Source organism: Apium graveolens, chromosome 4 (assembly GCF_009905375.1).
Source record: "Apium graveolens cultivar Ventura chromosome 4, ASM990537v1, whole genome shotgun sequence".
NCBI classification, from domain to species: domain Eukaryota; kingdom Viridiplantae; phylum Streptophyta; class Magnoliopsida; order Apiales; family Apiaceae; genus Apium; species Apium graveolens.
In genome coordinates, this window is record NC_133650.1 from 294,594,126 (window position 1) to 294,611,367 (window position 17,242).

The window sequence follows — 17,242 nt, forward strand, 5'->3', positions numbered from 1 at the left end:
GATTTTTTGAAAAAACGCATAAATCACCGTCTAGGTCCGAGTCGAAGCGTTTTACCATCGCCTAGCACCTAGACACCGCCTAGACCGATTTTTAGAACACTGCCTAATATAGTATAGAAACCAAAACAACACACTCTATGTAAATACTGGAAAACTACTCCTTCGAGACCATACATATTTAATGAAATATATAAATTTTGAGATAACACGCAACTTATAACTTAAAATCAATCTGAGTCAAAAATATTTATTATTTATATAGAACTACTATTATTTATTAATTGTATATAAATATTTATCAATTAATTTTTTTAAAATAATTAAAATAATATATAAGTGCAAGAAATAGATATACGAATTTAAATACGAGACTCGTGCCTCCCGCAGACAATAATAGCAGTTCTTTTCGAAAGAAATGTTGAATAACTTCAGTAGAGGTAAAGAAAAAATAAATGATGATTTATTAAATAAGGTTATCGCATTCTACTATTTAAATGGTAGTAGAACAATATAATCATTTCTATTTATAATTATATTATGATATAATCTTAATCTTTTATTTTTAAAAAAATCAGATTAACGGTTGAGATTGATTTGACGGTACATGACTAAAGGTTTGAATAAGAAGTGATAATATATATAATATATATATTATGATTAATTAATCTCAAGTAAATTTTTTAAAAAAGTGTCCTTGCACAAAAATAAAACAAGACACGTAAGTAAAAGTTGACTATACATAAAATTTTATCATTTTTAACATAAACAACTTAGTTGTCGATTTTGATTGGTTATATTTTTATTAAAAATAATAGCATACCTTTTTTTGAAAGTAAAATGATACTTACCTACCTGCACAAAAATGTCTCAGCAACCAATAAATAAGAAATAAATTGCGCGCACAATAAAAACCCCAAATTTTATACACGATACTATAAATAGATGGAAGATAAAAATACTATTCTGGTTCAGTCTTGGTAAAAATAGCATGCAGGCTAGCTTCAGTCAATTGAATTGCTTGGATAGTTTGCATTCTTCATATCTCCGGAGGTAGGATTCCCGAAATCTCTCACTCACCCATTACACCCCCTCTCTTTCATTTTTAGCTATCACCCTTCAGTTATTCAGCAATTGTCTTCATATTTATGTGCCCAGATCATTTTTGATTTTTGTTTTTTAAGCTTTTAATCATACCCTTTTTCTTATTTGCTGCTCAACTTAAAGCTCTTGCAAATCAATGTAATTAAATAGTTGAATATGAGCACTTAAAAGATATTACTATAGTTAGTTGCCTGTGTTTTTTGTCCATGGTGTATATAGATTCATTGTAATTTGTACATGCTAAATTATCCCTACATGTATATTTATTATGGTAAAGTTATCTTCTTTATTAGATTTTTTTCTTCTAAATTTCATGGTTTGTGTTGATTTGTCTAAGAATAATGTAGGCTTTACGAGAACCAATATAATTAATTCCAGTTTATGCAATCCACAATCGTTATCTGTTGATATTATACCAATTAGCCGGATTTTTGATTTGTTAGTGTAGCTGAGCAGAACTTATTAAACTTTTTTTGTTAAACTCCGCTTGAGGCGCCTTCCACTTGAGACTCCAGTTATTTTTAGAAGATTGCTCTTCTTCCTTAACTAATTTTCCTCTATTCCTTCTCCTTTTTCAGCTTCTTCTCGCTTGTTGCTTCTCAGTTTAAAACCCTCACCAGAGGCCTCATTCTGTAATTCCTAGTTGCTGTATAAGGTAGTGCCGTCAACACTCACTAGTTAATTGTTAACCTATCTATCTACATATAACGTCACTACTTTATAATGCAGAGTGTTTAGCTAAACATAATGAAGAAGAAGACTAATTAATTTGTTTATTTAACTTAATGAACAATGTTTACAAATGTGCTGATACTTATACAAACCTAAGAATATAAAACTATAACAAAATTTTGTTACGTGACATAATATTTCCCACCCTTATATATATTTCATATTGAGTAAAGAGCAAATCCGCATTTAATTACATCATGAACGCCGTGATTTAGTACAGGCATTAGAGCTGCTATATGTTAGTCTTAGCTCAAATTGTGTGTCATCCTCATTTAGGTAATTATGAAACTAATTTTATAACCTATCACTTTGAGTAGCGTCAGGCTGTCAACCTACTCATTCTTTGGTTCTAGGAGTTATCAATTGTTAGATATACAGTTTGCTTTAACATGATATAAATTCTTGTTTTATTATTTACAGTTTATGAAATAGATCTTACATTTGAGAAAGTTTAATAAAGTTATCTTCTTTATTAGATTTTTCTCTTCTAATTTTCATGGTTTGTGTTGAATTTGTCTCAGAATAATGTAGTCTTTATGAGGACCAATATAATTCCAGTTTATGCAATCCACACTCGTTTATCTGCTGATATTATACCAATTAGCCTAATTTTTGATTTGTTAGTGTAGCAGAGCAGAACATATTAAAACTTTGTTTTGTTAAACTCCGCTTGAGGCGCCTTCCACTTGAGGCTCCAGTTATTTTTAGAAGGTTGCTCTTCTTCATTAACTAATTGTCCTCTTTTCCTTCTTCTCCTTTTTCAGCTTCTTCTCAGTTGTCGCACCAGAGGCCTCGTTCTGTAATTCCTAGTTGCTGTCAAAGGTAGTACCGTCAACACTCACTAGTTAATTGTTATCCTATCTATCTACATTCTACATATAACGTCACTACTTTACAATGCAGAGTGTTTAGCTAAATAATAATGAAAAAGACTGGTTAACTTGTTTATTCAACTTAATGAACAATGTTTACAAATCCTCTGATACTTATACAAACCTAAGAATCTAAAACTATAACAGAAGTCTGCTACATGACATGATATTTCACACCCTTATATATATATTTCATTTTGAGTACAGAGCAAATTTGCATTTAATTACATCATAAACACAGTGCTCAAGTACAGGCATTAGAGCTGCTATATGTTGGTCTTGGATCAAATTCTGGGTCATCCTCATTTATGTAATTATGAAACTAATTTTATAACCTATCACTTTGTGTAGTGTCAGGCTGTCAACCTACTCATGATTCTATGGTTCTAGCCTCTGGGAGTTATCAGTTGTTAGATATACAGTTTGATTTAACTTGATAGAAATTCTTGTTTAATTATTTACAGTTAATGAAATAGATCTTACATTTCAGAAAGTTTTCACAGTCAAGGCAGGAATGGCAATAAAAAAAACACGAGAATTTTTAAAAATGAAAGATTATAAACGAGGATGATACTAGGTTGAATTGACTGAATGTATATTTATCTTTAGCACCGACCTCTGTTATGGTAAAACTTTTTCAGCCTACTTAAGCATTCGAGCATATTTGATCTGCTTCTCTTTCACGGTGGAAGTTAACTACTATATATATATATATTTTTTTTTTTTTTGCTTCACTTGAAAGTATAATTGTTCATGCTCATAGACAAGAAATTTTAGCTTGTATTGTATAGCTTCTTGGATGCAATGATTTATTAGTTAAATATATATATTTTCCTCACCGAGTAGATAACTGTATCATAAATGCAAAATTGGCCTTCTCTTTTTCTAACTAGAATCTTGCAGTCATTTAAAAATAAGGCATCCGAAAATGTTTAAGGCAGCGAGTGTCCTCTTCCTCCTTTGCTTAGCTTTGTTTGTTGCTGATGCGGCTCAACCATCATCTACTTCATGGAAAACTTTCAGTGGTAACTATTTATTCCTTTTCTTTTAATATTACAAGTTGCCCTGTCAAATTAAAATTGTACTCTTTGACAGGAGATGCGCCTGTAGCCATCGCACGTGGTGGCTTTTCTGGGATATTTCCTGATTCCAGTTTGAACGCATACAAATGGGCATTGTTGACTGGTTTGCCCAATATGATCCTGTGGTGTGACGTGCAACTCACCAGCGATGGAGTCGGGATCTGTTTTCCGGAACTTACCCTTGACAGTGGTTCTGACATTTCTGGCCATTTTAGCAACAGCAGGAAATCATACCTTGTGAACGGTGTTAGGAGAGCAGGATGGTTTACTTTGGATTTCACCCTGACTGCTCTCAGAAATATATCCTGTAAGTCGAGTTTTTATAATAATCTTGTTAATCATTTCAGAAGATTTAAAGAGTTCGCGAAATATTCATAAAATTGATGTTATGGATTTTCTAGATGATTTAATAATCTTCCTTGTCAACTGGACAGTAACTCAGGGAGTTTTATCTCGGCCCGATGAGTTTGATCACAGCTTTTTTCATGTACTTACTGTTCGAGATTTGGTTAGGCAGCTGAAACCACCAGGATTATGGTTAAATATTCAGGTAACCCTTAAACTGCTTGTCATTTTTCATAAATTTATTCCTCTTACAGTATTACGTAAATTGAAAGTAAGTAGTTTTGATCAATCAGCTATTAATGAAGCCATCTTATGCATTTCTGTTTACTTTGCAGCATGATGCTTTTTTCGGCCAACATAATTTAAGCATGAGAAGCTTTCTTATTTCTGCCTCTCAAAGTGTCATCGTGAAATACATATCATCACCAGAGGTGAATTTCTTGAGAAGCATTGTTAAACAGTACAAGTCAAGCCCAACAAGACTTGTATTTCGATTTTTGGGATTGGATGACATTGAGCCTTCAACAAACCAAACATACGTTTCTCTCTTGAAGAATCTAACATTTATTAAATCATTTTCTTCTGGAATATTAGTGCCAAAGACTTACATATGGCCTTTAGATAAAGATCTATATTTGGAGCCTCATACCTCAGTTGTCCTGGATGCCCATAAAGAGGGACTTGAAATATTTGCATCTGGATTTTCAAATGATGTACCTTTTGCTTATGATTACAACTATGATCCTGTATCTGAGTATCTAAATTTCATTGACAATGACAAATTTTCCGTGGATGGTGTGCTTTCAGATTTCCCTTTAACACCATCAGAGGCCATAGGTAACTTTTTATATTAGTTTGTTTTACATATTTTCCTTGTGTACAAATATTTAACTCACTAGTAATCTTAATTCCCGAGGGAACATGTTATTTTTTTCCAATCCAGTATCACACTTGTAAGTAGGATGTAGTCGTGGTATTCTTCAAACTAATGATAACAAAAGAGAGAATTCATATTATATCCTATGTCCTCAGTGTTGGATCTAATTATTTGCAGAGAGGCACGAAACAAACTTTATAAGTATTTTATAAATTTGGCAGGGTTCCCCAATTTTTTTTAATTTAAGAATATCAATGCTGAAAAAACTACACAAAATTAGTGAGGACACGTCTCTCCCTTCCTGTGAATACCTTCCCTCCCTATGGTAGGAAATAACTTAAATACTATCTATAGTCTCAACATCTACTTATGTTTAATTGGTAATTTTTATTTGATAGTTGATTCAGTTCTATTAATAATTTGATGCTGCAGATTGCTTCTCTCATATGGACAAATATCTCACTGGACCAGGTACGCTGTTAATACATAAAGTTTTTTTTCTACAGCTTCTTCTTCTCCTTTTTTTTTTCTTCCTAAAAATTATGCAGACTTCTTTGTTGAAAAGTTGTTTTGTGTTATGGTTTACTTCTAGTAAAACTGTAATTAAGTCTATAGGCCTCTTGTTGCAGCAATTCCCTTGGTCATTTCACATGAAGGAGCAAGTGGACAGTACCCTGGGTGTACTGATTTAGCATATAAACAAGCTATATCAGACGGGGTTGACATTCTTGATTGTCCTGTTCAAATAACGAAGGATGGAACACCATTTTGTTTAGGCTCTATAAACCTTATAGATAAAACCACAGCTGCGGAAACTTTCAGTAACCTAAAAGAAAACATCACAGAACTTGGTGGCAGTGGAATATTCTCTTTCAGCCTTAACTGGAGCGATATACAAAATCTAAAACGTAAGTCAAACTTTTGTATCTACTTTTAAAACTTATGCAGCATGCTTATGATCCCTAATCCTTTGATGGAGCAACTTCGAAATGTTAACATATCTTATGCTTGTGGCTTTTAACTTTCTGTTAATAAATTTTTTCTCTAGCACACTCATAATAGTTATGTTTTCAAAAATTTATGGCAGCCGTGATATCAAAGTCTCAGCAAAATCCATCATTGTATCGGAATCCTAGAAAGAAGAATGCTGGAAATCTTGTGACATTGTCCGATTTTTTGACCTTGGAAAACAATGCAACCTCTGTTTCAGGTTTCTTGATCCGCATCGAGGTAATGTATTAATTAGTGTTTCTTACTTTTTAGCTATGAAATAGCGGCCAAACGTAAAAATTTAGTTAGGTTTCGATGTTATTAATAACTTCAACAACTTAATAAACTACATGGTTGGTAATCATTTGGATGTCTTAACTTAAATTTACCAACCTCGCTCCTGTCATCACAAGTTTAGATAGTAAACGTATTGTGAAGTCAGGATCTGTAGCATGTACCTCATGGTCCATCACCTTATTAATTCCAACTATAATGCTTCTAATGAGCTTGTCAATTTCCTCTGACCCCGTCTTACAGAAGGCATCCTACCTAGCAGAAAAGAAGGGATTGGATTTGATAAATGCTGTTGTTGATGACTTGAGCAAAGCTGGTTACAACAATCAGACACGGAAGAAAGTCATGATTCAGTCTTCAAGTAGTGCGGTTCTTATGAAACTGAAGGAGATGAATAAAAACTACGAATTTCTTTATGAGATTGAGGATGATGGCAGTGACATTTCAAACTCAAGCATTCCGGACTTAACAAAATTTGCCAATTCTGTGGTCATCGACAAATCGTCTGTGTATAATCAACACTTTAAATTCATAACTGGTGCTACAGAGGTTGTAACAAAGCTACAGGCATTTAAGCTATCTGTCTATGTAAAGCTTTTCCAGAATGAGTTCACGACTCAAGCATGGGACTTCTACGCCGATCCATATGTCGAACTGAACCAATTTTCTGTTGGTTCTGGAGTTAATGGCGTGGTTACTGATTTCCCAGAGACATCCAGCAAATACAGAAGTAAGATTCTATTCTTTTACCCTCTAAGTAGATGCCAGTATTTAAAACTTTGCATATTGTCAGTTGATACATGGTTATGGCTTCTTTTCTTTTGGAGTAATTTCTAAAGCTCTTTTTTCTAATATGATTGATGATCTCAGGAAACCGCTGCTTAACCTCAGGAAAGAGACCAGTTTACATGGATCCTGTACCTGTAGGTCGTGGCGGTCTCTTAACTTTCAGTCAGACTCAGCCACCAGCTGCAGCTCCCAGCCCGGTATTGACACCAGGCGGGCAAGATGAAGCAGAGCTGCACATTTTCACGTGGAGCCATGCTATACTTCTTGCAGTTCTTGTAGGTGTTGGCATTGCTTTCATGTTTATCCTCTGGTGTTTTGTGTACAGAAGATAAATATAACTGGTACACATAACGCACAGAACAGGTCCTTAAGAAATCTTTAGGCTTAAGAAGGTGTAGATAACTCTATCTTGGTTTCTCTTCAAAATTTACCTGTTTCCCTTGAGGAATATGAAGTCGATTAGGTGGCTCTTAAGTCATCTTTTACACCTTTGAACTATGTTTTTATTCAGATTGTAGTGGAATATCTTGCATATATCTTAAAAATAGAATGATAATGATGTTTAGGCAATCTTAGGTGTTACTTTATGCAATATATTGGCTGCTGATGAGCATAAAAAGCTAAAATTCTGATATAACACTTCAGGCCTTGCCTTGGCCCACGGTGAGGAAATTCATCAATGATCCGGGTCTTGACTCTAATACTTGGTTTAGTGCATGCATATACTGTCGTCTATTTGAAGTGGTCGCATTGTATCAGTATCTCACTGTGTTACTATCTAATAGAGTTGTTGGCAGACATCTGTTCAAGGAAAGAAACTATACACATTATGTTCCAAACTTTTGTAATCTTACAGGTTGCAATAATGTCATTGGTGAAAGATAGAATCAGCTAACCATTGAGGTAAAGTACGTGCAGCTGCTGCTGTTATTATGTGGCCCGCTGTTGGAGTGAATTAGTATGTTCCTTATGGTTCTGGATGTGCACAGGTCGTTTAGGTTAGCCTACTTGTGAAAATGGCTCATGTTCCTCCTAAATACAATAGTATTTGAGGGTATAAGTACTTTCATATCTTTTCATATAGACAAGTTCATACTTCATTCACTTAACACTATAATTGCAACATAATTGTTGATACGATTTTTGTATGTGGGGCGTATGTGAATCTCATTTACGCCTCCTAGCAAAATTGTTGTCCATCTTTTATGCATTATGACAGTTTCAACCTTACGCCTCCCTGGCATAGTTGTGAAATGGCTAACTTATATGTTCGTTTTTTTCTTTTCCATTTCGTAAACTGGCTAATTGCTTGCGTATGCAATTCTCAGGTTCTTGTATTCACCTCATCTTTTTAGAATTCGAACTCGAATGACTTGATCTCATCTGAACCATGAAAAAAATGTTTAGATGCATTGCTATTCTATTAAAATGTAATACATTATGTAAGCATATGCAGATTTATTAGAAGTGTCAAGAGTAAAAATGGCATGTGAGCTCCGTACAGGGGTTGAGATACAGAAAACTGAACTATTTAGGTTATTTTAGTTATTGAATTTTTTGGCTAAAATGTTGATTTGTTTTGTTTATAAGATGTGATCAAAGCACCCGCGGCAAGATACTACGTACAGGTACAGGACAAAAGGTTAAATGAGGTATTATGCACTCTATCAATGAAGTTTTGATTCATTTATTTTGTTCCTTGGATTAGTTTTTAAGTTTCATAATTAGTGAAATATTATAGAGGCTAATTTTTGTGTGAATTGGTAGAAAAAAATTGTGGGATATCAGATATGGTACATCTTGGTTGTTCATGGTGTAATCTTGTTAGCTTTGCTAAGCTCGGGGTTGTTGAAAAGAAATTTTAACTGAGACGTTGACAATAGCATTTTGCAGTATATTCGGCAAAATAGTGTCATAGAAAATAACGTCATGGAAAGTACTGCTATAAATAAAATCCGCATCAAATATATAGGACTAGGATTTTTGCCCGCGTTGCTGCGGCGTTTATAAAATTAATACTATCCAGAGTAAATATATTCTTTGAACCTTTATTTTGTTTCAAATTGTTTGTCTGGCAGTAAATTACATATTATATTTTTCACTTTAAATTCATTACCTTTAATGTGGTTAATTTACTCGGTTTTGTAACCCCAAGTAATTCATTTATGTAAATTAAAGATGTTACTTATTTGCATTTTCTAATTCCTCAACGACCTAATTAATTACTCAAATTTTCAACTGAGATATAATCTAAACTCACGATTTATTACTCTCATTCAACCTTCCATACTCCAATCTTCTTCTACACAGGTCTCAAATTATTGTGTCTTAATCGAATTTGTGTTCCTTTCTCTCGATTCATCTTCTCATATTATACTTACAATGCTTATAGCACAATTGTTTCAACCGTAACATATCTAGGGTTTCAGGCACAGACTTATTATTCCAATTTGTTCTTTGCAGATGGAAAGTCAAGATAGGGAAATAAACTTCATACGTATCAATTATCCATCACACCCATCACACTTCGAGCAAGGCAAACTTGTAAGTAACATTATTGTAAAAAAATGTCTGCATGTGTTGTTCACTGAGATATTATGATTTTTTGTAATTTATTATGTAGGAACTTCCTATACCATTTTATTGTGAATATCGCGATATTTTACATACTAAATTGAAGCTGCAAGTCGAACCTTATCCACCATGGGAGGTGGACTATATTAAAGGTTCTCGGTATATTAAGGGACTGTCGGGCATGATGAAATTTTGTGGATTGAAACCCTATCATATGGTTCTCATGCATTATATTGGTGAAGGATCTTTTAAATTAAAAATTTATAATTCGTATGCTGTTGAGATGAATTATGTCAATGATAATGAAACTCCAAATAATGATATATTCTATTCCGATGTTGAGATAGACAAACTCCATTCTAATTTCCTTTACAACGGATATTATAATTTTGTTGGGCTATACAATTTGGTTGTTCAGCAGGAACATTTGGATTATGAATCTCGTGTGCAGGTAAATGTAAATTTTTAGATTGTGTTCGACCTATTTTTTATACATTATGCTCATAATTAACAATATATTATTTTATTGTAGGTTTTGGATCCTCATGCTTGGTATGAATTAGGGTTGAATCCATCAGTTAAATTAATAACTTTTTGTTTGAAGAATGAAGAGTGGAAGATTAAGTTGAAGTGGATATGTGGAAATGTATTGTTCAATAAGATATGGTTTAATTTTGTGAAATCGGCAAATATTGATCAAGGTGATTTGCTGGCTATTTACAAAACTGATACTGAAAATAAATTTGGAGTTTGTGTGTTTGACAAAGCAACTTTAGGTGCAGCAGGATCAGGTTCAGGTATATTGACCTTAATTGCATTTAACTTTCTTCTTATTACCAAAATGTTTTAGTTCTAAAATTTTGTATACAACAGATGTGTCTTTACAGAACTCAAGATCAAATTTTTTCAAATATATCAGCCAGTATGTCTTTGAAGAAGCTGAATTGGTAATTCCTTGTACATTTACCAATGAGAATTACTATATGAATGATTATATGTTAATTGTATTCTTCACTCATTTAGGAACTTCCGAAAATGTTCTCAGTTGTTCACGGTGATACCATTAGTGATGTTATAAACATTGAACTTGGAGGTGGATATCGTTCAAAATTCAAGTACTGTCCTAGAACCCGTAAAATTTATGGGCTTCGTCGATTCTTTGGGAAGTATGATATCGATGAGAACTTTGTAATTTTCTTTAAGTACTTGGGAAACTCTACATTTTTCATCACAGTATTTGATTACCAGTGCATGAACCACTTTCGTGATATAGAAGGATATTTTCGCTTTGAGGATTTCATGTATGCTCCTGTAGATGATGTTGTTATTATCATATCAGATGATGAAAATATTCTTCAAGGTATATATACTTTTACTTTGGAACATATAGCATAATTTATGTTTCCCGATTCGTTTAATTTTACATAGTGCACCTGTTCTTCAGAAAACAATGAAATGTAAATGATGATTCAAGAGGAAGGAGATGATGATGTAGAAGAAGGTTAGTATGAAAGTTGTACCATCAGTTCTGTAATTTCTCAATACAATGATACTCTGTCTTCTTCAAATTATTTTAACAATTACCTAACAATCTTAAATTTTAGGCCATGATGCCTTAGTTCCTGATCAAGACAACACTTTCAGAGTTCAATTGTTACTTTCTCATGTTGATCAGCGTGGTCATGGAGTGGTATACTTTGAATCATATAAAATTTTTAAATACCAAATCCTATCTATTTACTGAAATAAAAATTTTCCATTTATGCAGTATATTCCAAGGTGGATGAGAACTTTTTAAGCAAAATAGGGTAGACGGACTACAGTATTCTTATCCGTAGGTGAAACACTTTGGAATATTGATGTTCTAAAAATGAAGAAATGTTGCAGGTTTGCAAAAGGCTGGGATAAATTCACAAGCGATAACAATCTCACTGTTGATCAGAATCTAACCTTTCAGTATATTGGAAATTTCACCTTCGTAGTATTTGTTTAGAGTAATTTCAAAGCCTGTATTTGATTACATGTCTAGTTTCTATCTAAATGCAACGAAGAGACATCTTTCGATTTCTTAATCTTTTCCGGTAAAATTGATATATTTCTAAGAATTTAAAATTGTAACGGATGTTGATTATTATTTTAAGTCACATGTTTGAAGTTATCATTCTACTTATAAGTACGGTTTTATGTTTGTGGTAATCAAATTCTCAACTTTGATAAAATAATATTGGTATAAGTAACTGTAAATTCATAAAAACATATTAGTAGACCGATTAAACATGTTTCACAAAGCATGATTTAGATAAATTTCTCATTACATCATTTATAAACCAAGATAGTAGAGCGATTAAAAAAAATGTTCCACTTATGGGATAAGTATTACATAATTATACCTATTTCTTGATTACATGCCAACAAAATGCAAGAGTAACCAGCCAACAAATATTGGCATCTCCAATATTATTTGATTGCTCATCTGCCATGCAATTCCCAAAATCTTGTACAATACAAACAATACTTGTTTAATATGGCATTACTGCTTATTGAAGAACTAAAGAATTATTGTCTTAAGAAAGTAAAATACCTTCTCCTTAGGCTAGCTGCAATTTCTGTATTTGGATTTGTGTTAATCCTTGTAGCTTGAGTGTTGCACATAAATATTTCGTTCAATTGTTTGGCAAACATAATTTTGCAGCTAGTCATTGCAAGTACAACGGGTTGTTCTGTTGCTTCAATTAGTGCAACATCAAATAATGGAGCCAATTTACCCTTGAATGTAACATTTACTTTTGTGTTGCCAAGAAGTATAATCCAGTTGCTTAATGAAATATAAGCATATGTGTCAATGTTATGAGGATAAATGAGAAATAATAGAAGAAATTATGCTTACATTGAATTAGTTATACAGAAGTTCATTCGCGAAACATTATTTTTTCCTGAAATTTCTGTTTTCTCTGCGGGTTCAACCGAGTAAACAATTTCAACAACATCTACAAATTGTTTACGTAACATTCTAAATTAATTAAATTAAATTCGTAATCTTAAAATTTTTATTAAAAGAGATATGTGTAATAGTTATACCTATGCAATGAAGAGAATTTTCCTGGAATTCACTAATTGCCGCGAGTTCCGTAAATTGCCAGACATTAGTTGGAATATTTGCATGTACATTGTGCAACGTTGTAGCTTTTATTAAGTTAGAGAGTAGTATAAACTTGTCATACTTGAAACATCTTGCTGCCTCTGTTGGTTCATAATATTTGACTACAAAATATCTAATCTCATACGCATGGCCTTCAATGAATTTTTTTATCAAAATAATGCAACACTGTCTCACCAACGAATGCACGAATTCGATTATGCTGCTCAAAAAAGCGAATATAGATGCATTAAAATGAACAATGTGGTAAGTTATCAAAGTAAAGATTTATAATTTTTTTTAAATAATTGAACTTACTTCTTCATCCACCAGGATCAGGTTTAATGCATTGCGATGTCCGGTGGCAAAATTTCTATCACACCACTTACTTGAAACTCATACCCTGATTCTCCAATTGGATTTTCGCTTTGGCCTTAGATCCCCTATAACATGGGTTGCCATTTTGTAAAACTGAAAGTAATTAACTTTTATAAATAACAATCAGTTAGAAGTATTGAAAGTTGAGCTTATATAGACATATTAAAATTGATATTGTACAATAAATAAAGTCAACTGGAGAACCATACATGCATCAACCACTTTACATTATTAAATGTCAAAGTTAACTTCTATTGTCAAGTTTTGAGTTGATGTATAGCTGTCTATCATAAAATGGCTGGTAAATAGTAATGTTATTACTGCTAAGAAGAAAGGATATTTTAAAGATTTGTTAAAAGTATTCTTTCTCCAACTTTATTCAACAATCAACTTGACGTTTGCTTCTTTTCTAAGGCTAACATGTGTGATGTAGTTCTTAATATGAGAAGGACATAGCTTTTTTCATAATGTAATCATAGTTTTGCCGCACATCTTACGTACTACTATGTATTTAATATGCTTAACTACTACATATACTTGAAATTTCTTTAAGTTCTTTACTTGTATAATGATATTACACTTTTCCTGAACTAATTAGTTGAGACATATTTTAACAACTACTTGTGCAGTATAGATTATTGCATTAAATTTAATTTTATATATTTTTAAAAATTATTATGTATTCAAACTCTCTGGAAGTTATTTTGCTTTTTTCAACAAAATTACTTAAAAAATATTTTGCTTCATTATAATTTTTTACCCACAAGATACTACATATTTTCTACCATTTCATTTTCCCTAATTAGAATGACTGAGAAAATATTAGTAAAACAACATTACTGTCGAAAGTGCTATATACATATATATATAATACGCTCAATGTCAAGACTGCGAGCTATTTTTAAGCAATCTACGATGCTAAAGGAAGTTTCAAAATTATAGTTCATAAGTAAATATAATAATATTACAGTTCTCCAAATTATACAAACTTCCTAATTGTCAAAATATCATTACAACAAGAGAAAATGTAACAGAACCATAAGCATGCTGGCTCATATATTTCATTTCCTTACTTCACAAAGCTCACATGATTGATTCAGATTTCATTGATTTCCTAAAACCTGTCATAACACATTTGAAAACATGTTACTAAAAATATCAACATAATTTCATACATTTAAGATATAAGAATAATATTGACCTCTTCCTCAGCTTGTCAACCCTTTCACAATTTCCGTTAATATAGAATGCAGTTGCAGCAACATTGGTAATGGTAGAATTTCCAGTGTAGTTATTTCTGTTGGCTTTTGCGGATGCAATAATTATAATAGTAGGAAGTTCAGTTGTTTCACTTAAAGCTTTGTGAAAAGCTTTACCAAAATCATCCCATAGTCGAACTTGGATTTTCTTGCTGAAAGAAGAATATTCATCTACTTAACTATTATTCATATCTAATATGAGAAAATTGATTAACCATTACTTCCTACTTTATATTGAAAGGACAATGATATACATACATTAAGTTTGTGATTTTGAAGTCGACATAGGTAATTGCTTCTTGCCTGTGGTTTGTAATAATCTAAACATCTTTAAAAGACTGAACAATTCCAATAACATCTGATAAGATTATAATTATTATGTAGAAATTAGTTATTTAAGTACTTGTGAATTTAAATTCGCTAAAATACTGGATAAATAAGGAAGATGTTAAATGATAAGCCATTACCTAGTAGAGAAGTGTTCTTCTTACCAAATTTATCAATGTTCTTTAGATTATAAAACACAAAAATGTTCGATGGAATGCAGCTAAAGGAATCATCAACTTTTGTAATGATACACCCTTTTGATATACAAATATGGTGTTCTTGTTCAAAACATCTGTTACTTTCGGTAAATGGCTTCACATCAAAATTCTCAATAATATATTGAGAACCTTCAATAAACATGTATCTGATGTACTTGCACATTTTAGAGTCAATCCAAGCATGAATTCTTCCGTTCTACATTGAAATTTTATATCGAAAGAAATATGTCTATGAAAAAAGCATTTTAAACATGTATAGGATAGAAATTGGAGATATGAAATCAAAACTTACGTATTTGTCAACCAGTATGACATTCATACCGTTGAATTCCTGACTTTCTGGGTTGATTTCATCCCATCTTCTTTTAACTCGAACATTGATAATACATTTTTCTTCACCAATGTCACCAAGTTCTTCAAGCATGTGAAACTCCATATAGTGCAACTATCTTTGTTAGTGGATCTTGAAATTAAGTGGAGTCAGTTGATGATAGAAAGAGTATGCGTGTTAATAAGGATACATATGTCACTATTTATACCGTATTGTGAATGAAGCATACGTGCAAAGCTACTCCTAGCAGGACAATGTAATATGCAAAATTACGTCAATTTTTTATTAGTATTACATTTATTCTATTTTCGAAAATCTATAAATTTCCATTTAAATCTTTAATAATTAATTTTTTTAATAATTTATTATTTATTAGTCGTGTCACAAAAAATCAATATTGGGATACAATTTGACCAATTCTTCGTATATCCGGTATACTTAGACTCTTAATTATTATAAGCTTAATTTGGTTATGTATTTATAAGTCTTATAACACATTTTTGCATTCTACAATGCCTTAAAGATCTAGAAGTTGTAGGATATTCAAAGTCATGTTGACTACTAGCTTGATATGCATAATAGGTTGGCTAATTATAAATATTAGATGGCTTGTAATCTTGCATAAGTGAAATAAAGTTAACTGTTATGGAAGACTTTCAACGGATGATTCTACAAGGCTTCGACGGATGACTCAAGTCACACTCAACGGATGATTCTAGTGAAGCTTCGACGGGTGATTCAACACAGTCTTAACGGATGATCCAATGAAGTTTCAACGGATGTTTAAATTCAAATAGCAGTTGATAGTGACCTGACAGTCACATGGGTTGATTAGATGCAAATGGAGTGTGGCAGCCTATTTACAGGTTTTAGAGAACAAATAAGCATTTCCATTTCCATGCTAACTTGAAGATATTCAAAGATGATGGATAGAGAAATGAAGAAGCATGTAATTAGACTAAAAACATTTTGTCTTATTTGTTTATCTTTTTATCATGTAATTTGGTCATATATATTCCAAGGGTAGCAAGTAGAACATTATCAAGTTAGTAAACAATTTACCAGAGAAATAGATAAAGCTATATTTGAAAATAATTTCTCTGTTCTTTGTAAGTTCTACTTGTAAGCAGCTGTGTGCAAATCTTTCATCACAGAGTTCTCAATTTTATATATATCTCTGGTGGAAAAGTTCAATCCACCATAAAGTTTTTAAATACTTGTATTTGATTACTTTGTGTTTGATTTCTTCAATACTTTCATTCCGTACTTTAGCTAAATCAAACACTGTTATATATCCAAGGTAGAACAGTTCTTAATTTCGAAAAGAAACCAGAATTACATTCAACCCCCCTTATGTAATTCTTTGTTAGATTGTTTAGCAATAACACACACCTATTTTTGCATTCCTGTTCTTTTTCCTTTTCCCAACATTCTCAGTCTTGACCTCCTTGGTTGGTGTCTTGATAACTTGATTGACTATTGGTTTTTTTTTAGTTTCTTTTGTGAGAGTGGTTTCTGCATCCTTTTTTCACTGTCTTCATCTACAAGTTCTTGCTTGATGACCAACTCAACTTCACTGAAATTGACTTCACATGCCTTGAACAAGGGTACATTTACTTTTCTCAGCACAGTTGGGACATCTTGATCTGTAATTTCTTTTCCTTTGTCACCTTCATTTTTCTTGTTTTTATTCAGGGCATCATCGTCCAAATCAATAGCTATATTAGCACATGGTTTGTTTTTCTCATGGTATTGTCCAACCAACTGAGATGCATTTTTAAGGGACTTCAATTTTACTTCATTCTTTTCCAATTTTTCCCTCAACATTGCTTCAATTTCACTTGCACACTTAAGCTTGTTTTTCAGATATTCATTTTCTTGTTTGAATGTTTCAAGACTAACAAGCTACAGTTCCGGTTCTTGTTTTTCTATCTCAA

General features: G+C 32.2%; 1 protein-coding gene across 2 annotated transcripts; it reads left to right on the forward strand.

Annotated features, from left to right (window-relative positions):
• The first annotated feature begins 919 nt into the window (after positions 1-919).
• LOC141717229 (glycerophosphodiester phosphodiesterase GDPDL3-like) lies at positions 920-7,541 on the forward strand. Of its 2 annotated transcripts, XM_074519323.1 has the most exons (12): positions 920-1,050; positions 1,680-1,756; positions 2,598-2,655; positions 3,609-3,730; positions 3,801-4,094; positions 4,222-4,337; positions 4,468-4,969; positions 5,442-5,480; positions 5,639-5,917; positions 6,097-6,239; positions 6,537-7,023; positions 7,164-7,541. In XM_074519323.1, exons 4-12 carry the CDS (start codon positions 3,634-3,636, stop codon positions 7,412-7,414), a joined length of 2,208 nt encoding a protein of 735 aa, XP_074375424.1. In that variant the 5' UTR covers positions 920-1,050; positions 1,680-1,756; positions 2,598-2,655; positions 3,609-3,633; the 3' UTR covers positions 7,415-7,541. The 2 variants fall into 2 exon arrangements, with proteins under 2 accessions (XP_074375424.1, XP_074375425.1); XM_074519324.1 differs by lacking the exon at positions 1,680-1,756 and having other exon boundaries at positions 961-1,050.
• Positions 7,542-17,242: the final 9,701 nt, after the last annotated feature.